General features: G+C 46.3%; 6 protein-coding genes and 1 non-coding gene across 11 annotated transcripts in view; 2 read left to right on the forward strand and 5 right to left on the reverse strand.

Moving 5' to 3' along the window:
- The first annotated feature begins 84 nt into the window (after positions 1-84).
- znf839 (zinc finger protein 839) lies at positions 85-6,550 on the forward strand. Of its 3 annotated transcripts, none has more exons than XM_020111224.2 (10): positions 85-750; positions 1,623-2,663; positions 3,227-3,346; positions 3,443-3,556; positions 3,678-3,770; positions 3,942-4,088; positions 4,167-4,271; positions 4,391-4,478; positions 4,549-4,669; positions 5,099-6,550. In XM_020111224.2, exons 1-10 carry the CDS (start codon positions 85-87, stop codon positions 5,688-5,690), a joined length of 3,087 nt encoding a protein of 1,028 aa, XP_019966783.1. In that variant the 3' UTR covers positions 5,691-6,550. The 3 variants fall into 3 exon arrangements, with proteins under 3 accessions (XP_019966783.1, XP_069392363.1, XP_019966784.1); XM_069536262.1 differs by having other exon boundaries at positions 3,942-4,073; XM_020111225.2 differs by having other exon boundaries at positions 4,549-4,683; positions 5,099-6,211.
- Positions 6,200-9,282, reverse strand: cinp (cyclin dependent kinase 2 interacting protein). 2 transcript variants are annotated; one of them, XM_069536264.1, is made up of 5 exons: positions 9,137-9,282; positions 8,157-8,328; positions 7,325-7,436; positions 6,981-7,110; positions 6,200-6,844 (listed from the first exon to the last, which is right to left on the reverse strand). In XM_069536264.1, the coding sequence occupies exons 1-5, from the start codon at positions 9,141-9,143 to the stop codon at positions 6,642-6,644; spliced, it is 624 nt and encodes a 207-aa protein (XP_069392365.1). In that variant the 5' UTR covers positions 9,144-9,282; the 3' UTR covers positions 6,200-6,641. The 2 variants fall into 2 exon arrangements, with proteins under 2 accessions (XP_069392365.1, XP_069392364.1); XM_069536263.1 differs by having other exon boundaries at positions 9,075-9,182.
- A 752-nt stretch (positions 9,283-10,034) lies between these two features.
- On the reverse strand, positions 10,035-15,028 carry dkc1 (dyskeratosis congenita 1, dyskerin). Its single transcript, XM_020109883.2, has 15 exons — positions 14,926-15,028; positions 14,313-14,365; positions 14,079-14,165; positions 13,440-13,531; positions 13,168-13,352; positions 12,961-13,025; positions 12,706-12,832; positions 12,491-12,621; positions 11,909-12,052; positions 11,519-11,639; positions 11,221-11,339; positions 11,028-11,131; positions 10,714-10,756; positions 10,456-10,626; positions 10,035-10,285 (listed from the first exon to the last, which is right to left on the reverse strand). The coding sequence occupies exons 1-15, from the start codon at positions 14,939-14,941 to the stop codon at positions 10,226-10,228; spliced, it is 1,518 nt and encodes a 505-aa protein (XP_019965442.1). The 5' UTR covers positions 14,942-15,028; the 3' UTR covers positions 10,035-10,225.
- On the reverse strand, positions 11,411-11,486 carry LOC138412996 (small nucleolar RNA SNORD83). The gene has a single exon (XR_011245332.1). It is a non-coding gene; the product is annotated as a small nucleolar RNA SNORD83 (small nucleolar RNA).
- Positions 15,029-17,401: 2,373 nt separating the features above from the next.
- On the reverse strand, positions 17,402-20,435 carry clec14a (C-type lectin domain containing 14A). The gene is made up of 2 exons (XM_020109882.2): positions 19,632-20,435; positions 17,402-19,153 (listed from the first exon to the last, which is right to left on the reverse strand). Exons 1-2 carry the CDS (start codon positions 19,843-19,845, stop codon positions 17,907-17,909), a joined length of 1,461 nt encoding a protein of 486 aa, XP_019965441.2. The 5' UTR covers positions 19,846-20,435; the 3' UTR covers positions 17,402-17,906.
- Positions 20,416-25,470, reverse strand: part of sec23a (Sec23 homolog A, coat complex II component) — a 12,108-nt gene continuing 7,053 nt past the window's right edge. For both annotated transcript variants that reach the window (XM_069536265.1, XM_069536266.1), the window contains exons 13-20: positions 22,951-23,057; positions 22,698-22,851; positions 22,537-22,614; positions 22,301-22,462; positions 21,538-21,624; positions 21,252-21,407; positions 21,090-21,155; positions 20,416-21,018 (exon numbers count right to left, since the gene is read on the reverse strand). In XM_069536265.1, coding sequence (XP_069392366.1) covers positions 20,929-21,018; positions 21,090-21,155; positions 21,252-21,407; positions 21,538-21,624; positions 22,301-22,462; positions 22,537-22,614; positions 22,698-22,851; positions 22,951-23,057 — 900 coding nt within the window. In that variant the 3' untranslated portion in view covers positions 20,416-20,928. The remainder of the gene's footprint in view (positions 21,019-21,089; positions 21,156-21,251; positions 21,408-21,537; positions 21,625-22,300; positions 22,463-22,536; positions 22,615-22,697; positions 22,852-22,950; positions 23,058-25,470) is intronic.
- LOC138412419 (histamine H2 receptor) overlaps positions 24,289-25,470 on the forward strand; it is a 1,508-nt gene continuing 326 nt past the window's right edge. The window contains exons 1-2 of the mRNA XM_069536267.1: positions 24,289-25,108; positions 25,290-25,470. The exon at positions 25,290-25,470 is cut by the window's right edge and continues 326 nt beyond it. Coding sequence (XP_069392368.1) covers positions 24,412-25,108; positions 25,290-25,447 — 855 coding nt within the window. The 5' untranslated portion in view covers positions 24,289-24,411 and the 3' untranslated portion in view covers positions 25,448-25,470. The remainder of the gene's footprint in view (positions 25,109-25,289) is intronic.

The raw sequence follows: 25,470 nt of genomic DNA on the forward strand, positions 1-25,470 counted from the left end.
TCCACCGCGTTTGACATTCGGATGATTGGAGCTACCGACTGGCCCCCAGTCTGAGCTAAGCTAGCTGTTAGCCTCGCAGCCAAAATGGCGGACAAGGAGGATGAGAGCAGACCGATCAGAACAATGAGAGCCGCAGAACCGCCGGGGAACGCGGCTCATACCCCCGTCACTCAGGTCAGTCAGTCCGGTGAACTCAACGGTCTTTCCGCGGGCAGTTCACAGACCGTATCCGGTGTTGGGAGCGGTCCGTCCGGGCAGAGTTTACCGTCAGGGTCCGGAGCTCAGCAGGGGGACTTCTTACAGAAATGCCCGGAGGAACAGAGCATCCTGGTGGGCACAGAACTTACGGGCCAGGGTCCGGACCTGGTCAACACCACGATCATCTACGTGCAGCCGGACGGCAGCCTGGTGGAGGGCTCCGGGCTGACGGCCGAGGAGCAGCAGTTTCTGCTGGAGCAACTCGCCAAGCAGCAGCTCGTTCAGGTCCCGGACACCGAGGCTGCACAGCTGCTCCAGCAGAGCCAGCTGCTCAGAACCACCCCGGTCCACAATGCGACCCTGGATCCGAGTCAGCTGCAGCAGGTCATCAACCAGGTCACCAAGTCCAAGCAGCAGGTCCAGGTTCCCCTGCAGGTTCCTCAGGTGAACGTCCAGACCACAACCCAGAACAATGCCTCCCAGCAGCTGAAGAGCGTCGCCCAGCAGGTGGCCATGCACACAAGTGGCTCAGTCCAGGTGGTCCAGAAGAAGGTGGGTCACACATGGAGCCACATCTGGCTCAGACAGATCCACGGGTTCAGGTCTACTCACCTGTCTGTCACAGCACAAGTCCATCAATGTTCACTCAAAGGTTCTCAAACAAGGATCTGGATCCCAAAGGGGTCTGAGGATAAATGTGAGCGATCAGGGGATGACAGACAGGTGCACAGACCTGCTATCTGCTCGATGACGATTTTGTGCAGGTTATTAAACAAAATATCACCTCCACCACCAAGAGGTTTCATCAGCGATTATTAGCAGGATTAATCCTAATAACAAAAATTGTCACTGTCAATTAATCTTCAGTTTCTCAATAATGTAAAATATTGATACATACACTGGTCTACTGACTTAGGTGAGTCATGACCACACTGTTTCACATCCAGATGTTCTGCTGAGGACAGTGTCAGGTGATGTAAACATGATCACATGATCTCTGCAGCAGAGTTCATACGTCACTGCCTGTCTCTGTCTGCTGCACCCGGCTCCTCCACCTCTCACCTGAAGAACGAGGAGGATTTGATGCTCTTGTAAAGGGTTAGGGTTAGAGTCTGTGCAGAAAACCTGCTGCTGTGTGGTTCAGGTGTGAAACACAGCAGCAGGTCATGTGTGAAAACAGTTCAGGTGTCTCCAGGTGTTTCCAGATGTTTGCTGGTTAATATTCAGTCAGAGTTAAAACCTTGAGGTTAAATCAAACTGTTTTTATTCAACTCAAATACTCTTGACATGGAATTGACTTTTCTATTGATTATAACTGATCATTCAGTGAATATCTGTGATCAATGATATATCTCAGTTGTTCCACAGTGTCGACGTGAGAATCTTTCTGAGACTAAGCAGCTTCTGGTTTTCTGTCCTTTCAGTCGGAGCCCGTCACTATTCAGATCAAGGTTCCTCCCAAACAGGAAGTGAAGTACAGCTCCACCCTGCAGCAGAAAACTGTATCTGTCAATCATCCGCAGGTGAAGCTGTCAGCCAATGGCAGCGTGAGCAGTGCTCAGATCATCCACATCCAGCCTGTGGTTGGTCAGGAGGGTCAGCAGTTCTTCCTGCAGCAGAGTCCAGGGGACCCGCCCATCCAGCTGCTGCTACAAAGCCCTGCCCCCGTTGTTGGATCTCTTCTCCCATTGGTCCATAAGTTGACGGCCCAGACGACATCAACAGCCACTGTCTCTGGTTCGAGTCAGAAATCAGCAGCCCCCCCCACTTCCTTTAGGACCGTGGCCACCTCCATTGATAAGACCCCACCAAATTCTAGTACTGTAAGCATCCCACAAATCAAACCCACTAACGGAACGACAACAGCCGCCAGGAAGAATCTCGTCAAACCACCTGCTGTCCTGACGACCATCACACCGGCCCTATCTGCCACTGTGACCTCACCTCCACTGCCCCCTATGATCCCGGCAGTGAAGGACAGAGAAAAAGACAAACAGAAGAAGAGGGTAAAGAAGAGGGAGAAGAAGGTGGCGAAGGTCCAGACTAGATCTGGTCGGGTCTCCAGACCACCAAAGTACAAAGCCAAAGATTACAAGTTCATAAAGACAGAGGACCTTGCTGACAGCCACCAGTCCGACTCTGACGACTACTCTGAAATGAGCATGGAGGAGGAGGAGGAGGGGGAGGGCGGAAGGAAGGATGGCCCCACCCCTGGTGCCTCCAACTCCCTCACCTACAGCCACAAGTCCCGGTCCCATCACTGCCAGACCTGCGATAAGGCCTACATCGGTCCTGGAGGCCTGAACCGGCACTATAAACTAAACCCGACCCATGGAGACCCTGAACCCCCTGGCAACCAGCCTAGCAACACACCATGTCCAGTCAGAGAGGTCAGCCATTCACAAGAGACAACTGTCACAGAGGAGAAGACGGAGGACACACCTGCTGCCATGGCAACAAACAGAGTAATATTAATAGTAGTTATATAGTAGTAGTAATAGTTATATAAGTAATTAACTTCCACACACACATACACAGTGTGATTGGACACATGTATAACTCAGTCTGTATAAAAACAACAGAATTTGTAAACTTAGTAAATGTATGTGGAGCTGGAGGAGATGCTGTTGTTCAGTTTGATGATGCTCAGTGTGAATGATAGAGACACAGAGGAGCAGTAAATGACTGACAGTGATTAGAAAGTAAAAAGTAAGTGAGTGAAAACCTGTATGAAAAGACCCAAAATGAAGTCAGTGGACTTGGAGCTGTGCAATGCTTCCTGAGAGTCTTCCCCGGTTACCCACCATTTACCTTCACAGCCCTAAATCTGATGTAGTTATATATGTTATATAATCTGATATAATTTGGATAATCTTTATAAACAATAACCACGGGTCACATCATCTGTTTCATTCTTAATGTTGTGTATGTCACAGGTGTGTGTGTGTCTGGTGTTATTTCATGGTTAGTTATACAGGTCAATCGTACGAGTTAGTTAAGTGCTGCTGTACTTTCTGTCTGTGTTCAGGTGGAGGGAGGACCAGCAGCAGCTGTGGGACTCAGGGGCCTCCATCATCGAGGCCCCGGCCGACCCAGGGGCCGAGGGAGGGGCAGAGGGAGGGGCCGATCACTGGCACCACCTCCTAAAGTGAGTTCGCGTCAACCTGGTGAATCACACCTGTATAGATCCAGAACCACAGACCTGCAGTAATAATCATTTAATCTGATTGGTTAATTCTCTCAGGTGACAGTAGGCCTTGTCAGTAGGCGTGGTCGACGTGGACGACCTCCAAAGCTTAGTGTTACCATGGTAACGTCAGAGCAGCAGGCGGAGGGTAGACGAGACCGACTTCAGGAGGTAAGAGGAAGAGAGTGAAGACACAGACTTTAAATGAATGTCTTATTTTACATGTATAATGTAATGATCAATACATTCAGGTGTGTGATTTGTTTCCATGACAATGGTGTGTTATTTACAGCTGGTGGCGGAGTGTGAGGACGAGGAGCTGATGGACATCGTTCTTCCTCGTTTGACCAAAGTATTGAGTCTGTGGGAGCTGCTGTTGGCAAAGGTACATGCTAATAATACACTCATACACAGTAAAGCGTCAAATAGGTGGGTGTTCCCTGTTCTTTGTTGTGTCGGAGTTTGTCTCTGTTCTGCTGTAACGTGCTGCAGGAACCTGGTTTATATCCGGATCCTGAGTCCAGGTCTGACTTTAATGGTCTTGTGTCCTCTGTAGGTGGAGCGTGGTGGTCCTTCTCAAACGCGGTTTCCAGACGTTTACCGTGAGTACGAGTCTCTGCAAGTTCAGGTGAAACAGGCCGCTCAGGATTATATCATCAGTCCACAAGGAGGAGCAACGCCACTTGAGGTCAGGAACATCGAGGTGAGAGTTTCTACTGCGATCTGTTGTGATCTGTTGTGATCTACTGTGGGTGTGTCTGAACTGGACTGCGTGATTCAGGTTGCCAGGTCTCTAGGGATCCTTGATGAGGTGAACAAGATGAGGGTGGTTCCTGGGGCATCTCCCAGTCCCAGTCTGACCAGTAAGAATGTTCGCTACATGGAGGTAAACAAGCTGTTGGTGACAGGGTTCAGTTTTAGTCTGGATCTAGATACAGTCTGTTTTACTGTAGAACCTATGGCCGGTGATGGGTATCCCTGATTTAATCCTAATATGTTTCCCAGAATTCTAAGATGCTACCACCGTCAAAGAGATTCAAGATGGAGAACAGCGTTCCAGTTCACCAGAATGGAATAGAGACGCACAGAACAGGTACAGATACTACATCTGCTGCCCCCTACCGGACTGGGTTTGTTTCTAACTTTTCAATTTTTTCTTCAAGGTGGAACAACAGTTGCCCCTGTGACCCCTGTCACCTCCTCCCAGGACTCCAGCTTGGTCTCCTTGTCTCCTCTGGTGGTTTCAGATGGATCCAAACTGTTGACCACCAGCGCTGACTTCAGGTGAGCTGACCCAGGTGATCACATGGAGACATGTTGGTAATATAATATAACATATTGAGCTAGAATCTTCCAAAACTCAACAAACAACAATTCCCTACCATTCATTTGGGAGAGAGGAATGAAATAGTGGGTTGTTTCAACATTAACCGAAAAGGTCTGGATACGGGCTCACTTCAAATTTAGAGGTAGCTTTGGTTCGGGGTTTTCTTAAACAAATGTGTATTTGTTTGTTGGGTGCATTTTGTATTTGCAAAACAAAATTAATAAGCGTGTTAATGGTGTTTTGTCATTTCAAACCACAGTGTTTGCAAATTTATAAAAGATTTTGTTTGTTGAGTTTTGGCAAGATCCTAGCTCCATAGTTTCACACCTGGACCAGGTTTACAGAGCTAATCTGATCTGAAGTGGGAATGTGTTGGGGGGTTGCAGCTCTTCTGGCTCCACCTCTGCTCAGACGCCCGCAACCAAGGCTCCACCCCCTGACACACCTATGGTGGTGACTCCAGGCGACCAGGGGGAGGGGCCTCTGCAGACTCACATCCAAGTGGAATCTCTGCCAGCGAGCCAAGACCAGGCCCTGAGTACATCTGACATCGCAGCCCAGATGAAGGAGCTGGAGGAAGCTCTGGGTTCAAGTCCCGAAACGGACACAAAACCATTGGAGTCTGACTCTGTCCAGACACTTGGGTCTACCTCAATTCAGACAACCGAGTCCGTCACAATCCAGACCCTTGAGTCCAGCACAGTCCAGACACAGGCATCCAATCAGCTCCAGCAGGGGCACTCTTTTCAGTCCAGCACCACCGAGGCATTTGAGGCCAAAGAACTGAAAGAGGGACAGGAGATCTACATTGAGACAGAGGGCCTAACAGTCCAACTTGCAGAACCCGGATCAGACCGGATCGTCATTGTCAATGGGCCAGATGGGACCACTATGCATATCCAGACTCCAGAGGGCGTCCCCCTGGAGGCTGTCCAGGCCCTGCTGGGAATCGAGGCATCAGATGGAACTAAACCCTGAAGAGAATCTAGAATGATCCGAACTGAGCACAGTCCAGATTTTTAAGGTGGTTTGAGCTTGTAAGTGCTGCAGCTGTGAGTCACACAGGTGAAGCAAACCTGGACCATCAACCCCCCCAGCTGTTTGTGGTTTCAGGTGTTGCTTTGCACATGAGGATGAACTGTTCCTTTGTCATCACACCTGCATCTGTTCTCGTCAGATGAGACATCTCATCTCAATGCCGTCAATCAACAAGTGTTGATCATTAAGTTCTGACGGATCAAACATCAGTGACCGCATCATTTCCTGTATTTGTGATGGAGCTGATAAAACTGTGGCATGAAACCTCTGAGCTGCTGTACTCATCTCAGTTCATTCAGTTCTCATCTCACTTGATGATGTCATTGTTGCTCGACAGAAGGCTGCTGGTTTTTAGATATGAATTGATTGTAAATTTGTTAACTTTTGTTTTCTGTGTTTGGTTGATGTAAAATAGAAAATGATTGTTTATATGTAGATAAATACAAAAGTTTTAAAAAGTTGCACTTTTTTTTATTACTTTTTATAACTTCACAAACATTTTCCTAACTTCAACTGAAAGTTAGACAGACTGAAAACAGTTTGGAGGAAATCAAATTATTGATTTGTCACATTGATCATTAAACTCATTTCTTGTTCCTCCAATAAACTGATCGAGTGTTCGATGATTTCCCTTGATGAAGGTCAGAGCGTCTTCATGACTTCATTGTGGATGAATCTTCATGGTGACACTTAATTATTGATTATTTATCCTGAGTTTTAGTGTTTGTATGATGGGTTACTGATGCAATACTGAATGATGGAATAAATAGAACATTATTAACACTGTTATTATGAACGGAGCCACTGAGTTCACCTGTTTGTTTCACACATCTACGCTAACACCTGGATTCTCAGGACCTTGAAATTGATCTGGACTGGAGACGATGAACATCACAGTGGGCGGTGTCCAGTCTCCAGCAGCAGAGCCTCCAGGGTCTGTTTGGTCTGGGGGGGGGTGTAGGGCTGATGTAGCCAGCAGGACAGGAAGACCATGTCAAGGTCAGGGTCTGTAGTGTGAGCGACTTCCTGCAGGACGGCCTGCTTCAACTTCAGCTCCTGACTAAACGCTTCCCACAGGAAACCAGATGACGATTCTGAAACGAGAAGAAACGTCAGACGACTCTGAAACAATAAAATGCGTCTTGAACATAACCTTTATTTTCTTATGTGATTCTGGCAGCAGGTGGATCATACAGATGTTGTACAGGTGAGGCTGATGACATCACTCACCAAAGTGTTCAGTGTTCCAGGTGTGAAATAGAGGACATTTTCTTCCTTCAGGTCCAAACTGAAATTCCTCCAGGTCCCGAATGCCTCGCTGTGATGTCATCAGATGTGCCATTTTTGTCACCATGGCAACCTGACAAGACGACAAAGACAAAAAGTCACCAGTCAGATCATCAGGCAATCAGAGAAGCGCTTCACAGACCATTTTATTGATTGCTAACTCGTTTAAAATAATCTTACAACCCTGTCATGGGTTGTGACATCATCCACTGTGATGTCATAAATTATGACAGATTCACTGGATTAATGCAAATGAGGACTTGGCCCCACCCACAGGAAATAATCACCATTTTGGCGACGACATCATGAAGTTTGCTGCATTCGTCCTGCAGCTCCACAGCTGGGGGTGATGAAGACGAGGAAGACTCATCCACCAGTTGCTGCTGTTTTCTCTGAGACCTGTACATACAATCGAACACGTTACGTACCCATCATCTATACATGTACACACAATCGAACACATCACGCACACATCATCTATACATGTACACACAATCGAACACATCACGCACACATCATCTACACATGTACACACAATCGAACATGTTACGTGTACACATCATCTACACATGTACACACAATGGAACATGTTACACACACGTACACATCATCTATACATGTACACACAATCAAACATGTTACACACATGTACACACAATCAAACATGTTACACACATGTACACATCATCTACACATCATGTACACACAATCAAACATGTTACACACATGTACACATCATGTACACACAATCAAACATGTTACACACACATACACATCATCTACACATGTACACACAATCAAACATGTTACACACATGTACACATCATCTATACGTGTACACACACGTACACATCATCTACACATGTACACACAATCAAACATGTTACACACATGTACACATCATGTACACACAATCAAACATGTTACACACATGTACACATAATCTACACATGTAAACACAATCGAACATGTCACGTACACATCATCTATACGTGTACACACATTCGAACATGTTACACACACGTACACATCATCTATACGTGTACACACATTCGAACATGTTACACACACGTACACATCATCTATACGTGTACATTTGTCAGACTGACTCAAACTCACAGTTTGATGTTGACGATGTTGGCTGCTACACAGAATCCATCGTCATTGAGCTTTTCCCATCTCAGCATCAGGTTGTGCCAGTCGGCCACGTTATCTTTGATCTTTCGGGGAATTCCTGTGACAGCAGAGCACTTCCTGTTTGCTGAGGTCATCTTGATGTCACCTGACTCACCTGAGAACATAGTTAACCTGATTTTAATTTTGAACCGGAAGAAAATTACTAGTTTAACCATAAATTCCATCCTGATTGGCACAGGCTGAAGAAACCAAACTGACAGGACTTCCTGTCTCCGCCCCGTCTCAGAGAGAGAGGTGTGTAAACCAACATCCCTCTGTGAACTCAACACCAGCTCATTTAAGAAAAATGTTGAAACCTTCTGTGATTAGTTTCATTTTGATTTCTGTCTGTTTGATAAACTTCCTGCACAATTCAAACACTATTTAATACATGTATACAAATGAGAGCTACACTGACAATGTAAAGGTCGACATAAAGACTCAGCCAGTAGTTGTATTTGAATTCCTCTGTCATTAAGCTGCATGCATTTATTAATGTTGATGTTTTACTTGATTACACTGAGGTGAAATTAATTTTCCAAGTTGTGTCTCCTTCCATCAATGATTCCAGACTACAAACACTTGTCTAATTCACTTTCTGACCAGAGGCGGACTTAACCATTTGGCAAAGGTCGGCAGAAAAACGATATATATGAATGAAAACATGATCGATTATCGGGATTAGAAGTGAAGATACAAGTTTTTCACCTGAGGATGATCAGAAATCAAACTGATCATTTCAATATCGATCATCTGTATTTTTGTAGGAGATCGAACATTAAACCGATATGAGACTATTAATGATCAGAGATTGAAGACAAAGTATCCAAACATCTTTCTTATCTTGAAATCGATCCATACATGATTTGATCAGCTGATCAATCGACCCGGTAACTTCTTCCATCGATCATTCGATCACTCACCTTCCATCTGATCGATCACTTCCTGGTTCTCCTTCTTCTGTGGTGTGTGGAGGTCCTCCCGGAGTTCTTGTTCTGTGGTTGTTTTTCAGGCAGAGTGTGACGTTACTGCTCACGCTCTCGGCGTGCTGACGCAATAGGAATAAGGGAAGTGACGCAGGAGCTGCGTCAACCAATGAGGGAATTGATTTGAACCTGTTAATGTTGGATTATTCCTCTACAATAACAAGTCCTGTGGTTTAAGTTTCTTTTAGTTTGAAGGTACCAGCTGATATCATCATATTATAATATATATATTATAATAGAAATGTTTAGGCAGCCAGGAGGGTTCATGGATTTTTACCAGATCGAGACAGCAGACGTCATCTTTAGTTTGTGAAAATGTAAAGAACACACGTCTGTCTTGACACAGGTTTTTAGATTTTCATTCTTTTTCTTATTCTGATCAAGCTTGAGGATGAATCACCATTATAGGAACATCGTTACACAGAAGACTTTTAGAAAATAGGATTTTTAGACCAAGTCAAACTGCATCTCAATTTGCAGTGGTTTGTGTTAAACTGTTGAACACATGTAGACATGACTGTGGCATCATATGCTCGTTGCAGTTCCATAGCTGACCACTGACTTGTAACACTGAAGTGTGGCGCTGTGTTGTGACCTGCTCACATGACTACTAAATATTCAGTTATATGTTACTTTAGAAACAGGAAGCTGTCACTCTCAAGACTTAAGTTTTAGAGACGTTTTTATAGTAGAACACCGACACCAGCCGGAAACTTTCTGTCAGGCGACATGTTTGTTACAGCAGTTTGTTCATTGTGTCAATGTCCACAGACAGAATCTAGTTCAGCACTATGTTGCATGGGATGATCTCATCTGAACAAAATAAAATACAACATACTGAAAACACTTTTATTTGGAAATTACAAACAGGCTTCCTGTTCAGGTATTTACATAAAAAAACAAGATATATATAAAAACAAAAATGTCCTTTTTCTGCATTCATGCAGTCCATTATTCAACTCCCAGAATGCTTTGTGTGCAGTCACAGGCGTGACAATGGGTGGAGTCTGTTCTGTTCCCATATCGTCACTCTGATGTGTCTTCTTTCTGTTTCTTCTTTTTCTTCTTCTTCACGCCTTCGACAACCTGCACAAACACAAACTGCATCATCAACCTTTAACTGGTCTCGTATGTCACAGGTGTAACTAGTGTTGAGGTCGTGTGTCTGTATGACATATGTAGTTCACGTCTCACGCCATGACTCAAACCTTTGTGGTAAAAATGAATCATTTCATCAACTTCTTTAAAAAACTGACCTCTGCAATGAGCTCCGCCCCTGTTTCATCAAGACCAACCCCCTCTTCTACAGAGCCTGCCTCCAGTTTAATCCTCTTCTCTTTCTTCTTCTTCTTCTTCTCTTTCTTTACTTCCTCTGCAGGCTGTGCTGCTGCCGTTTCTCCATCACTGTCTGTTGCCTCTCTCTTCCTCTGCAAAACAAAGTCCAAGTCATGACCGGATCACGAACACATTTCAATCTCCAGGGTCACATGATAAACCGATTGTTCCCACTTTACCTTTGCAGAGGCATCACATGATCCCTCCTCCGCTTTGGAGACGCTGTCAATTAAAACAAAAGTTAAATTGGACGTACATTAACGATGTTTAATCACGATTACCAGAAGCTCTGATGTCAATGTTTCAGGTGAGCAGTAGCTCAGCCAATGACAAAGCAACAAAGCTCAACCTGAAGGTTCCTGTAGCAGAGCGACTCCCTCAGAGAGCACGTCAGCTCGGTGAGGGATAACTGTCTGCACCTGAGCATAAGCCCCCCCCCCCCCCCCCCCCACCACCACCCACACACCAGCCCTGCCAGCTCCAGGTGACGCACCTGAAGTCCACATACTGATTCTTCCAGTCCTGCGGCGTGCTGCCATTCGGTTTTCCGTGTTTGTCGAGGAGTCCTTTCTGAATCATCATCTTCTTCTGACTCGCCTGAACAAACAAAAACAACCACAGGGATCCATCAGTTTGCGTGTCCATCAGTTCACGTGTCGTCGGACCAATTAGTTCACGTGACGTACCTTTGGTCCCAAACCCCACTTCCGAGGATAAGTGTCTCTCTCCATGATCACCCGCTTTATCTTTGCCACCACGCCATGATCACATGTGGAGATCACTGCCGTCGTCATCAGAGCAACAGCTGGAAAGATTCAACCGGTGAATAATTTAGGCCAAAACCGATCAATTATATAAATCAGATTTATTGATCTTAGCCATCAGAGAAGGGTGATAGATAGCAGGTCATCACAGCCTGAAGCTCCTGACGCTCCTGAACTCATCATGTGGCTTCAAAACACACACACACACCCCCACACACACCTGTGCAGATGGCCTCTCCCTTGGTTGTTATCACGACGATGTCCTGGTTTACCTCGATGCCGTCTTCGTACCTGAGCACACCAGGCAGCATGATCTTGGCTCCGTAGCAGATAGCGTTGACCTGGAGAAAGCGAGTCATCAGATGAGAAAGGTGACGGCGTGGACGAGAGAGACCGAGTTATAGAGGACGGTCGAGGCAGATGACCACATTGAGCCTGGTTCCGCTCGAGGTTTCTCTCTGTTAATGAGGGAGTTTTTCCTCCGCAGTCTCAAAGTGCTGCTCATTGTGGGAACTGTTGGGGTTCTCTATATTTTGTTTTTAAGGTCCTGACCTTTGTGATAATGTATATTATGATTTGGTGCTATACAAATAAAATTAAATTGACTTACAGAGCTGTCTTTCATCACCAGACGTTTGAGAGACACCAGCAGCTTCTCCAGCGGGAACACGACTCTCCTCAGGTATGACTCATCTTTGTTGTGGTCAAACTGCCACTGAGCGTCCAGGACATCGTGCATCGTCACCATGTTGTCCTGTATGTGTGATGATGTCATGAGAGACAGTTACACAATTTTAAAAGTATATCTTAGAAAACGTGACAGATGAGGTCATCGAAAGGGCGTGGTTACAGCATGAAAACATTGACTGCACAAGTTCCTAACGCAGCTGTCAATCAAACATTACATGTAGAAGCGCTTACATTAAACATGCTTCTTGTGATGTCACTAGTTTGACCAATCACTTCTCATTCTCATCCTAATGATAAAAAAATTAAGACGCTAGTCTGGGTAATGACACATGATGTCAGCAGTAGTGAGACGTCACACGTAGAAACGATGTAAACTCAGTCACCACTGCACGTTTCTTTTTCAAAGTTTAATTATCAGACCGGCACCGAACAGCAGGACTGAACTCAACACTTTGAGCAACGGTGATGTCACAGTCCGACCTAATCAGGAAGTGAGGCTGACCTTCTCTCCCATGACTCCAGATCGGACTCTCCTCAGTTCCTGCATCTGACCTCCGACCCCCAGCAGGAGACCCAGGTGGACGCACAGAGTCCTGATGTACGTTCCCGCCTCACAGCTCACCCAGAAGATACCTGCAATAGTCATGTGACATCAGCGGTTTACACCTGCTCTGCAAAGTAATGATTGACAGATGCATTATTGACACGTGGCCTCACCTAGTCTCCTCTCTGGATCGTACTCGATCAATTTGCTCTCGTAGATCGTTCGGACTCTCAGCTGACGCTTTACGGCAGCGATCAGGGGCGGTCGTTGGAACAAAGCGCCAGTCAGCGTTTCTATCGCCTGTGTACAGAACCCAGGCCAGTCATATGATCGTCATGTGAATTAATCTGTTATCAAAAATCGCTTCTGTCTAAACGTAGGTTCAAATGTCGCAGAGTTCCTCTATCGGCTCATGTTCTCAGACTTACCCGAGCCAGAGTGTGTTCGCTCTCTATTGCATTGTGCAGCCGAACGATTCCCACATACTCTTTACCTGCAACACACACACAGAGAGTAGTGAGGGGGGCCACTTGATTTTACTGAGCTGACACTGCAGTCAGCCGGGCGGGAACATCACCAACACTTAGATTCAACTCTTTCTTTTCTAGCATTAACAAGTGCTCATCGCTGCATACCAGCACTCTGCTGAGATTTGACCAATCGCGTAGCTCGGTCTACACACACGATGAGACATCCTGTGACCTTTGGGTCGAGTGTCCCGCTGTGACCAGTTTTCTCCACCCGTAGGATCCTCCGGATCCACGCCACCACCTCGTGAGACGAGGGATTTGCAGGTTTGTCCAAATTAATGAAGCCCGACCTGAGAGGAAACAGGAAGTACACCAATCAACATATGTAGATGAACAACATAGAACATGATGGTTTCGCGTTGGCTCAGCACTGTTACCTGATGTAGTCCTGGATGCTCCTCCTCAGGGGGTTGCTGCCGCACGGTAGTGGGGTGTAATGAGCCGTGCGCACATTCAGTTTGTCAAAATTCTGCAGACAACAATGATTACATTACTTTGTGTATAGGAGGATCAACAGGAAGTCATGCAGCACACCGCTGGGAGTCTGAGCTGAATAATGAATTTATCACAGATGCTCCTTCCCTTCAAAATTACATTTTTCTTCTGTGATTTTTACACAATCACCAAATTGAGTCCCTGCTTCATGTGATCAGAACAGATAATCGTCTTTGTAGCAGTCGGGTCAAGTCCTTCTCTCCACATGGTTCCAGGTCAAAGTCCAGCAGAACGCCGGCATGACTCTGGCACCTCAGTGGAGAGGCCCTGCCCCCAAAACGGGAGCAGAGGCAGAGACAAGACGGCAGCCGCTCAGCGAATGGATAAACTGGTTCATCACTTCACACGACAGAGCTACAGGAATCATTCATATTGAAATCCCAACATTTGAGCGTGAGACATTAAGAGTTCATGTTTGTAGAGAACGTGTTTAATTACATCAACAGTTATCGGGAATGAACCTGGACCCTGATTTAATCAATCTTTGATCTGGATCAGATTTCCTGGTCCGGGTGAGTTACCTTTAATAACAGAGGCCACTGAGACGTGTCCAGAGACGCCACCTTACTCTCTGGTCTGATGAGGAAGTCTCCACTCTGTTGAATCTCCTGCCCCCCGCCAAAAAAATCTCAGGTTAATTCAACCTCATGGAAAAAATAAGATTACATCACATGTCATTTAGCTGAGGACATCAGATGGCTTAGAAGATAGAAGAGCAAAAGGAATCACATTAAAAATCAGGTGATGTCACTGACCCCAACTTCTTCTTCACTCATCTTCTTCACCTTCTTCTTCTTCTTCACTGACGCTGTGGAAACATTGAAATCATCACTTGAATCTGATTCAAACTTCAGGTTCATGAAGAAACTTCTCATGTTGGAGAAGCCGCAGCTCACGTGGCCTCAAACAGCACGTGGTTGTTAGCTTCGTTTGTTAGCCCGCGATGCTAACAGGCCGCTTGACTGATTCCACTACACACACACGCGCAGACACACACGCACACAGACACACACAAATCACTCCAGAAACCCGATCAACTTTAATTCATCGACCCTTTTATCGGCTCCATAACTGAAAACACGTGGTTCGTTAAAAACAGACACAATCGTCGCTATTCCGGATTAATCCCGGTTTGTTCCAGACTGGATCTGAATCTGTGCACGTGTGCTTCACACAGCAGTTCCATCGGTTCCTCAGAATAACGAACACGATGGAGGCAGTAAAACACCCGAACATTGAAACACGATATAAAACTCATCGTCTTCATGTTAGAATTCATTTAATCTTCGTGACTAAGAAGATTTAACGAGTCCAGTTCAAACAGTTCGAAGTTGGAAACGTTCTCAGAGGAACGTGCTCCACACTCACCCTCTGCGTCCGCCATCTTGAAATGAGACTGAGCGAACACGCGACACCTCTTCTTCTGTGGTGTTTCACAGCAGCCTGCATGATGGGTGTAGCCCTACTGCCCCCTCTGGAAGAAAATGACCTCTACATGTCAAACGGTGAACAACTGAAATAATCAGATTATATAAAACATTAGATAAAACATATATATATAATAAAACATATATATATATACATATATATATGTTTTATCTATTTTTTATTTTTAACTTCTATATTACTACTTCGATGTCCTTCTCGGGTCCTCGTCACTACTGGCAGCATGAGGCGCTGCCTGCAGCAGCATCACGTCGCACAGGTAGTCCAGCTCCTCCTGGAGGACACATCCATACCCGTGGTCACAAGAAGGTTTGTGTCTCCAGCTCAGTCTCCAGAGCCTGGAGGAGACACCAGGAGACGTTACACCAGGAGACGTTACACCAGGAGACGTTACACCAGGAGACGTTAAACCAGGAGACGTTACACCAGGAGACGTTACACCAGGAGACGTTAAACCAGGAGACGTTACACAAGGAGAAGTTACACCAGGAGACACCAGGAGACATTAAACCAGGAGACGTTACACCAGGAGACGTTACACCAGGAGACACCAGGAGAAATGATACCAGGAGACGTTAAACCAGGAGACGTTACACCAGGAGACGTTACACCAGGAGACGTTAAACCAGGAGACGTTACACAAGGAGAAGTTACACCAGGAGACACCAGGAGACATTAAACCAGGAGACGTTACACCAGGAGACGTTACACCAGGAGACGTTACACCAGGAGACGTTAAACCAGGAGACGTTACACCAGGAGACGTTACACCAGGAGACGTTAAACCAGGAGACGTTACACAAGGAGAAGTTACACCAGGAGACACCAGGAGACACCAGGAGACGTTACACCAGGAGACGTTACACCAGGAGACGTTACACCAGGAGACACCAGGAGAAATGATACCAGGAGACGTTACACAAGGAGACACCAGGAGACATGATACCAGGAGACGTTACACCAGGAGACGTTAAACCAGGAGACGTTACACAAGGAGACACCAGGAGACATGATACCAGGAGACATGATACCAGGAGACGTTAAACCAGGAGACGTTACACCAGGAGACGTTACACCAGGAGACGTTACACCAGGAGACGTTAAACCAGGAGACGTTACACAAGGAGAAGTTACACCAGGAGACACCAGGAGACATTAAACCAGGAGACGTTACACCAGGAGACGTTACACCAGGAGACACCAGGAGAAATGATACCAGGAGACGTTAAACCAGGAGACGTTACACCAGGAGACGTTACACCAGGAGACGTTAAACCAGGAGACGTTACACAAGGAGAAGTTACACCAGGAGACACCAGGAGACATTAAACCAGGAGACGTTACACCAGGAGACGTTACACCAGGAGACGTTACACCAGGAGACGTTAAACCAGGAGACGTTACACCAGGAGACGTTACACCAGGAGACGTTAAACCAGGAGACGTTACACAAGGAGAAGTTACACCAGGAGACACCAGGAGACACCAGGAGACGTTACACCAGGAGACGTTACACCAGGAGACGTTACACCAGGAGACACCAGGAGAAATGATACCAGGAGACGTTACACAAGGAGACACCAGGAGACATGATACCAGGAGACGTTACACCAGGAGACGTTAAACCAGGAGACGTTACACAAGGAGACACCAGGAGACATGATACCAGGAGACATGATACCAGGAGACGTTAAACCAGGAGACGTTACACAAGGAGACACCAGGAGACATGATACCAGGAGACGTTACACAAGGAGACACCAGGAGACATGATACCAGGAGACGTTAAACCAGGAGACGTTACACAAGGAGACACCAGGAGACATGATACCAGGAGACGTTACACCAGGAGACATTAAACCAGGAGACGTTACACAAGGAGACACCAGGAGACATGATACCAGGAGACGTTACACAAGGAGACACCAGGAGACATGATACAAGGAGACGTTAAACCAGGAGACGTTACACAAGGAGACCCCAGGAGACATGATACCAGGAGACGTTAAACCAGGAGACACCAGGAGACGTTACACCAGGAGACACCAGGAGACGTTACACCAGGAGACACCAGGAGACATTACACCAGGAGACGTTACACCAGGAGACACCAGGAGACACCAGGAGACGTTACACCAGGAGACATGATACCAGGAGACGTTAAACCAGGAGACGTTACACAAGGAGACACCAGGAGACGTTACACCAGGAGACACCAGGAGACGTTACACCAGGAGACACCAGGAGACATTACACCAGGAGACACCAGGAGAAATGTTGCTGTAAGAGCATGAACCAGCAGAGCTGGGCCCACAGGGTGTCCACATACATTTGGTCACATAGAGCTGGGACCAACATGCAGCTCATTGAAAAACATGAAGAATAAAATCTATAAAACTTTCTTTAAAACCACAAAAATCTTTATTGATCAAAGTACAAAGTTCAACGTCTCATTCTATCAATACATGAAAACATTTATATAAAGTCAGTTTATTTAAACTTTAGAACAGACCAAAGCTTTTTTAAAGTATTTTTAAGCTTTAATAAAATCTGAATGTCAGTTTAATAAACTTTGAATATCAAGTAAGTTTGAGGACAGTTGAGTGAGTTCTCCCATAGAATGTATATAAATGTATAAAATGTATAAAATGTATATGTATATATATATATATATATATATATATGTATGTATATTTATATATAGGATCTCATTCATTTTAAAATAAAAACCAGGAAAGATATTATCTCCTTAACACACAGTGTCTGTAACATGTGTCCAGCTGCATACATGTAGAACTAGTTCTGAACCAAGTCTGAACCAGGTCCTAACAGGTCTGAACCAGGTCTGAGTCAGGTCCTAACAGGTCTGAGTCAGGTCTGAACCAGGTCCTCACAGGTCTGAGTCAGATTTGAATGCTCTCTTCATTCTTCATAGAAATCTTATTCTTCAGGCAGCACTTCACGGTCACTGCAACAACCACCACTAACACCACCAGCGCCGCCACAGAAACCAGCACCGGGATCAAGATGCCCGACAGGGAACCACCGTCTTTGAGAGTAACCCTGCGTGTGCAGGTCGGTGAGTCCTCGTCGTGATGTTTCCCGTCCTCGTCGGAGCAGACACACCTGTATGAGCCCTCTGTGTTCAGACAGGTGTGTCTGCAGGGGGCGCTGGTGCACTCGTCGAGGTCCACACAGTTTCCTGACGCGTCTTTCTGGAAGCCGTCGCTGCACGGTTGACAGAGGATGGTGAGGTTGGCGGGGGAGTCATCCAGTAGACGCCACACAGCAGGACGACCCCGGCAGTAGAGATCCAGCTGGTAAGTGGACCAGCACTCCACCTGGATCCTGTTGGTGGAGTCCGGACGGAGAGAGCGCATCCTGGGGATTACAGGATGCTGACACAAGTTCGATCCCACCCCTGATCCAGAGTGAAGTCCAGGGTCAGGTTCAGGTTTGGTTTCAAAATTCAGGTTAGTTTCTGGCTCTGGTTCTTGCATGGGATGATTAGGCTTAGTTTCAGGTGGTTCTGGCTCTGCTAGTTTAACTTCATGTGTTACTGGTTCCAGTGCTGTAGGTTTAATGGTGGACATTCTGTCCTCAGACATCGGTCTTGTTGGTCTGTCTCTCCGTTTGCAGATGAACTGATGAACTGAACTGTCCCTGCAGGTGACTGGAATCAGCCCCCACCTGGTCACAGACAACCCATCAGACTCCCCCTGTAGCACCACACAGCGAACCGACGTACATGAGTCCTGTGGCTCCTTCGCCCAGTGATTCCCCTGTGAGTCCTCACTGTCATCCTCGATCCAGCTGAATCCTCTCAGCGGCAACGTAGGGACAACACATTTGTCTTTGGCTTTCTTTAGTCCGACCCAAAATGTGAAATTACTCTGAGGCAACACCAACTTGGAGATGAGCCCGAGGACATTGGTGACTTCCTGCTCAGTGGCGAGGGTGGTGAGGACCCCGGGGGAACAGTCCTCCATGGCCTGATCAAACTTGACCTTGTTGCTGTGGATGGTGTAATGAGTCGGTGAAGCCGAGTCAACCGAGAGTTTTGCAGACTGGACGAAGATCCAAAGGTAAATCCAACAAGAGGTGACCCAAGACACCATCTTTCCTGAGTCCTCCCACACGGAGGATGGTTCTGAATCAAAACCAAACAAAGTTAGATTCTGTTTGAACATGAAAAGTTGAAATAAGGCAGTGCTCCTTCAGCCATAAGACAGATTTCACAGAACCTGAAGAGTCAAACTGACGAAACCTGCTTTGTGTTCTATCACAATATGCAGATGATTCTCACGTCTACATCGATCAAATCATTGATTAGAAATCTGTCTCCTGATCACAGGAAAAACACATACACACACACTTTATGGAATAAAGGAATTTCAATGAAACACAATCAGCACATAAAACGATTGGGTTTAATCATCGTATAAACAGGAAAAAGAATAAAATAAATAATTACCAGTTATAACATGTAAGTAAATAAACATCCGATACAACTGCATTCACTGTTATTATATTAGTTATTATATTTTTATATACAAGTATACAGATCAACAGTTATAATATCTATATATAAAAATGTTTTTATTTTTCATGTTTCATTGTTTTCTTACCTTCAGTCAAACTCGTCCTCTGATTCTTTAGCTGTTCTTCAGCTTCTTCTCTTCTGCGAACTTTCTTCTTCACTGACGGAGTTGGCCTCACCCTCTCTCTCACAGGAAATGTGTTGTGTCTGCGTCTTGATAGGGCGAACGAGTTTCCTCTAGAGAAACACTGGGAAAACTCTGAGACGACACTTGTACCAAACCTGATTCTGAATTTCACCATTTTTTAAACTATAATCAGATGAACTTTATTGATTCTACAAATGAGAAGTAGAAGAACTTCAAAACCAGCAGCTGCACAGACTGGAACAAGATGGAAGAAAGAAAAGAAACAGTTCAATGACTGAAACTCAACAAAAAGACCACGAAGAAAAAAGAGCATTAATGTCATGAATGGACTTCGGTTCAGATTCATTATTTTAAATTCAGGATCCTGCAGGAGGTTCAGGTTTGTTTGAAGATGCAGGGACACACACACACACACACACACCCAGACAAACACACACACACACATAGACACACACAGACAAACACACACACACACACATTTGAACAAACAGTGGAAATGGAGGTTTGTTGTCACAATGACCCAGAGGCTTCCTGGTGGAAGTGAGGGAAGAATGACAGGAAGTCAAAGAATTGAGGGCGGAAGTATGACTAAAAGACTGCTGCTGTCATGGTAACGCTGTGAGGTGTGTGTAATGTAGTACTAACAGTGTTAGTACCCAAAGTACTGAAGTATGGCAACAGCCAGTGAGTAGGTCGCCATGATAACAGAGACGGTGGAGTCACATTTAATTGTTCAAACTTTATTAGAAACTAAAATAAAACCGACATCGTCCACACGTCAGAACGTGACATGAAGCTGACCCCTGCTGGTGTGAACAGGTTCAAGACTTAAAGTTCAAGATTGATCACATGATTTATTTATTAGCTGTTTCTACTGCTTTGAATGGACCAATCACACGGAGGCTTTTATTTGATCACGACTGCTCGCCACAGTCACATGATCAGTTGTCACTCACTAGTTAGAGCAACATGATTGGCTCTCATTGCCCTGAAGCTGCTGCTGATTGGCTGCTACCTGGAGACTGACAGGTGACAGTGGGCGGGGTTAGTAACAAAACAAACCATTACACAAAACGCAGAAAGGTGGGGGACAGGTGGGGGACAGGTGAGGACAGACGGGGGACAGGTGGGGGATAGGTGAGGACAGACGGGGGACAGGTGAGGACAGGTGGGGGACAGGCGGGGGACAGGTGAAGACAGGCGGGGGACAGGTGAGGACAGGTGAGGACAGGTGGGGTCAGGCGGCACTGGAGACAGCAAGTTTCTTCAGATGATCCATGAACACCTGTAGACTGACGTCGTCAGTCAGGATGGGAGCTCCAGACTCCTGCACAGAGAACGACTGGTTAAAACTTGTTGTGAACACCTAAGGGTCAAAGGTTAAGTTCAGGGTCTCACCTGCCCCCAGGTGTACATGTTGTTGTGGGTCTGGGAGGGGTTCACTTTGGAGAGCAGGAAACGAGCCTGAAACCACATTATGAATTAAAGTGGAACTTGCTGTTATAACATATACACGCAGTGTTTGTGTGTGATAGTGTGTGTGAGTGTTAGCACCCCCACCTGGCTGCCTCCGTGCTCTGTGTCTATGTATCTGGGCATCGGAAAACGATTGTGTAGCAGCTCCTGAGCATCGTCCACTGGAGCCTGAAGAAGGTGTTTGAAGTTTTCATACTCGGGGACGTCCTGGTAACCAGCCTTCCTCCACTGAGACACCGTCTGACACACACACAGACACACAGAGACAGAGACACACACAGATGTGAACACAGTTGAAATGTGCCATTTTCTGGAGCAGTGTAACTTATGTCGATGTGTTTTTATAAAACAAAGTAATTTTTATTTGTACCTCTCCGTGGTAAATGAGGATCTGAAAGAATGTGTCCATCAGGAGGATTCTGTCCGGCAGGATGCTGCTGCTGTCCAACAAGACGGGCTGAAACACAGTCAGTCGGATCAATCACTCGTTAATAACTCCTCATTAGTGTAACTGTGATTCAGTCGTGACTCAGTGTTGAGTCATGAATCATGTGAATAAACCAATCAGATCTCTGGTGTGTGTCGATGTCCCAGGAAGTCAAAGACAAACAGGGTCCTGTACTTTCCTCGGATTTTTATGATTCAACAGTTTGATCCTCGTTGTGAAACATGAGGCTCTGCTGTCAGTCAACTGTCCATGTCTGGGATTGGTCACATGCAGTAAACCCACCCACATTATGTGCACATACTCAGAAGTTGAAAACCTGAGTTAATTTAATCAGTTGATAACCAGCGTCATGTTCAGCTGGATAACTGACAGAGATCCTGTTTATGTTGAACTCACTTCAGAGAACAGGCTCCAGATATCATTTGAGTAACAAGCAGTGTTATTAGTGTGAATGAAATAAATAAAATAAAACAAGACCATCAAAACAATCAGCTTCGGTTTCATTTGGTTGATTTTCACTGTCCTGTTGAATTTGATGAAGATGACACAGTAACACAATAGTTCCTAAACTCAGGAAAAAGACACTTGAATCAAGAGCGATGATGGAAAGTAAAGGAAAAGAGTTGAATCATCAGTCACACTGACGTCATGAGGAACATGGTGCCCCCCCCCCCGGTGCAGGTACCTCTGGCGGCCCATTGAAGGAGTAGGCGTACAAAACCGGTTGGATCATGATGAGAGCCTGAGTCAGGTCCTGTCTGTTGAACTGATGTCTATAGTACGAACTCTCGTCTGGACTGTTGTTGAATACCTGAAGGAACGGAGAGCGCCGCAGGTGGAACATGAACTGAAACAAAAACACGCAGGTGAGAAACAGGAAGCGAAGCAGGTGACAGCAGAGTATGAAGGAATGCCGGTCACCTGAGGGTAGAGGGAGAAGGTCTCGGAGAACCTGAAGGAATTTGGATCATCTTTGTGATAATCTCCAAACTTCTGACACTGAAAAACAAACATGCAGAATGACACACATCAGCTTCACTGGTTGCGAGTCCACATCCATGTTTTCACCACAGCCATCATACCAGACGGATCAGCTGTCTGTCCAACCATCGCAGAACATCTGGCCCCTCCTCTGTCTCCGCACGGTACACTGCCAGCCTCGCCATCAAAATAGCCGCCGCCTCCTGGTCGAAAGACGCAGCGATGTTCTGTATCTGAGTCTGAGCATCTGCCCAGCTGGGGCGAGAGAAGATGTCAGTGAACTGAACACATCGCTAGCTTCACAAGTCTGTAAACACATCGCACATGATGAGGTGTGTGGGGGGGTTGTCTTACTTCCTGGCGGTGGTGGTGACTCTGATGCGTCTCTGTCCTGACGAGTGCTGGTACTGAGTCACGAACTGGATCGCTCCACGGCCTCCCTGAGGAATCGGAGCATTGTGCTGCAACACAAAGTTGATCGTTAATCAATAACCTGATGATGTAGCTTTAACGAACCACCAGGTCTTCAGCAGCTTCATGATACAGGTTACCATGACGACACCAACGTTAGACTCAATGAAGCCGTCAATCAAAACACTTTCTGGATTCATGCGAAAAAAAACAAAAGTCTCTCCTATTTCAGACCGACACAAAAAACAGCTGAGTGTTCAAAACAGACTTTATTAATATTAACATTATTATTATTAGTAACTTCAGGGTTAAAATCAGAAGTGATGTCATCAAACTGAAATACAACATTTAACTGAGCTCAGAATCCTGTACTCTGATTGGCTGCTTCACACCTGAGCTCTTAGTGGTCTGAGGATCAACTGCAGCTGGATGATGATGATTACACACCTGTACACCTGTTATTACCTGAGTCAGGCTGTGTGACATGTGACACACACACACACACACACACACACACACACACACACACACACACACACACACACAGGATATTGGATGTTCAGGTACTATTGACAATAGACAGCAGATAACGCTGTGTGTGTGTTTGTGTGTGTGTCCTCTCATCATCTCAGCAGGTGACTGACAGATGCACCACAGCAACGCTGCTCCTGGAGAGACACACTCACTCACACTCTCTCAGCAGGACACGCCCTCTGCAGTCTGTCCTCAGACTTGGAGCTGATCAGACTCCGACGCTCTCAGACTGAAACCATGACTTCAAAAATCAGGACATCGACCGGTCACCTGGTTTGATCTTTAACTGGAGCATCGGTTCCAGGTGGAGCGTCAATATCTAAACGTCTCTGTGGAAGGAGCTGAACGTCGTCTGGTTTCTGCCTCATCCACAGCAGGATGAACAGTTCGACCAATGAATGATGTTAATCTCCAAGTCCAAACAACCAGCGGCAGGTTTACAATGTCATGTGATCAGAGAGTTGGGGACTTTCTAAAGGCGTGTCCAGGTCCAGTGTGACATCATCAGAGACCTTTCTGACTGGTGCACAGGTGTCGTTCCCGGATCCCTCAGTCTGCACAGGTCTAACCTGCATCTTCTCGCTGGACACCTCACATGAACCGGAACTGAAATTTGATGATTTTGTCTAACTCGTTGATCTGTTGTCATGGAGACATTTTTGGTTGTTGTCGAGGGACCCAAATGAGGATTTTGATCACTTGATCACGTTTCCACTTAGCATTTGAGGAGAGAAGATTTTTCAGAGCAACATCTAGTGGTCATAAGAGGAAGTGCAGCTCAACACATCTGGGATAAAGTCACACGTAAAAGCGTCTTCACGCATCCTGTCTGAACTGTGAAGCAATCGACTTACTTCCTGTCCTGTGAAAATGGCAGACGCTCTGAGGACGCTGTATGCCACTCTGATGGCTATAACCAGCACAGCATCCATATGTGGGAACCTCCTCTTCCTGCTGGTGCTGCTCCTCAACAAGGATCTTCGGTCCGACATGTTGGGCCTAACCGTGAGTTTCAGCCTCAGCGACTTGGCCCTCGGACTCTCCACCATCCCCTTCGGGGCCCACAACAGCCTCTCCCAGCCCTCTGGATACCCGAGCGAGGGCGTCCTCTGTCAGGGCAGCGGCTTCATCTTCCTCCTCATGCAGACTTCCTCCATCCACTCGCTCACCTGGGCAACAGTAGACAAGTTCACAGAGATCTGCTTCGCCCTCAGCTACCGGAGCATCTGGACGACCGGACGGAGTCGGGTGGTGCTGGTCCTGGTCTGGCTGTTCTGTCTGGTGAATGCCATCCTGCCCCTGCTGGGGTTCGGCACTTATGCCTACAGCAGGTCACGGTTCCTGTGCTGCCTGAGCTTCACACCTGACAACAAGTACTTTGTGTTGCTGTGGATGTTGTTAGGCATTGTGGCACCGATCCTCACCATGTGTTCTCTGTATGGATACATCGTCTATGTGGCCAGAAAACAGGCTCGCAGGGGAACATTCATGTGCAATGAGCTGCACTGCTACTATGTTCCTGCCAACAACTACCTGAGGAGCTCCATCGTCATGGTTACAACCTCAGGTGGGTTCATGCTGTTTTCTGACTGGTCCCTGATAAGACCTACTTGTCCAAACTCTTTAGATTCTACCTGTTCCCAAAGACTTGGCTGAATTTGGTCAGACTCTGGTCACTTGTTCAGAATATGTGGTCACATGTTCGGACTGTGGTCACGTGTTCAGTTGGCTTCTTGTCTTGTTCTCAGTGTGTGTGCTGGTGTGCTGGCTGCCTTACATCTCAGTGTGTTTGTACGAGACGTTCAGCGGTCAGCAGACCTCTGCAGTGACCTCTGCCCTTTCTGTTTGGCTGGTTCTGACCAGCGCCGCCCTCAACCCCTGGATCACTTGCATGACTCAGACGTAAGTGCGACTCAACAGAGTTAAACG

Source organism: Paralichthys olivaceus, chromosome 12, assembly GCF_024713975.1.
Source record: "Paralichthys olivaceus isolate ysfri-2021 chromosome 12, ASM2471397v2, whole genome shotgun sequence".
Taxonomy (NCBI): domain Eukaryota; kingdom Metazoa; phylum Chordata; class Actinopteri; order Pleuronectiformes; family Paralichthyidae; genus Paralichthys; species Paralichthys olivaceus.

Coding starts and splice junctions, on each gene's coding strand:
- znf839 (XM_020111224.2), top strand. CDS start 85: ATGGCGGACAAGGAGGATGAGAGCAGACCGATCAGAACAATGAGAGCC. Junction 4,089..4,166: donor TTGAGGTCAGGAACATCGAG/GTGAGAGTTTCT, acceptor TGCGTGATTCAG/GTTGCCAGGTCTCTAGGGAT. Junction 4,272..4,390: donor AGAATGTTCGCTACATGGAG/GTAAACAAGCTG, acceptor TATGTTTCCCAG/AATTCTAAGATGCTACCACC.
- cinp (XM_069536263.1), bottom strand. CDS start 9,117: ATGGAAGAAGTTACCGGGTCGATTGATCAGCTGATCAAATCAT. Junction 8,329..9,074: donor TGATCAGCTGATCAAATCAT/GTATGGATCGAT, acceptor CTATGTTCTCAG/GTGAGTCAGGTGACATCAAG. Junction 6,845..6,980: donor CTGGAACACTGAACACTTTG/GTGAGTGATGTC, acceptor TTCTCGTTTCAG/AATCGTCATCTGGTTTCCTG.
- dkc1 (XM_020109883.2), bottom strand. Junction 14,166..14,312: donor TGAGTGAAGAAGAAGTTGGG/GTCAGTGACATC, acceptor GGCGGGGGGCAG/GAGATTCAACAGAGTGGAGA. Junction 13,353..13,439: donor AGCATCCAGGACTACATCAG/GTAACAGTGCTG, acceptor GTTTCCTCTCAG/GTCGGGCTTCATTAATTTGG.
- clec14a (XM_020109882.2), bottom strand. CDS start 19,845: ATGGTGAAATTCAGAATCAGGTTTGGTACAAGTGTCGTCTCAGAGTTT. Junction 19,154..19,631: donor GAGGACGAGTTTGACTGAAG/GTAAGAAAACAA, acceptor GTTTTGATTCAG/AACCATCCTCCGTGTGGGAG.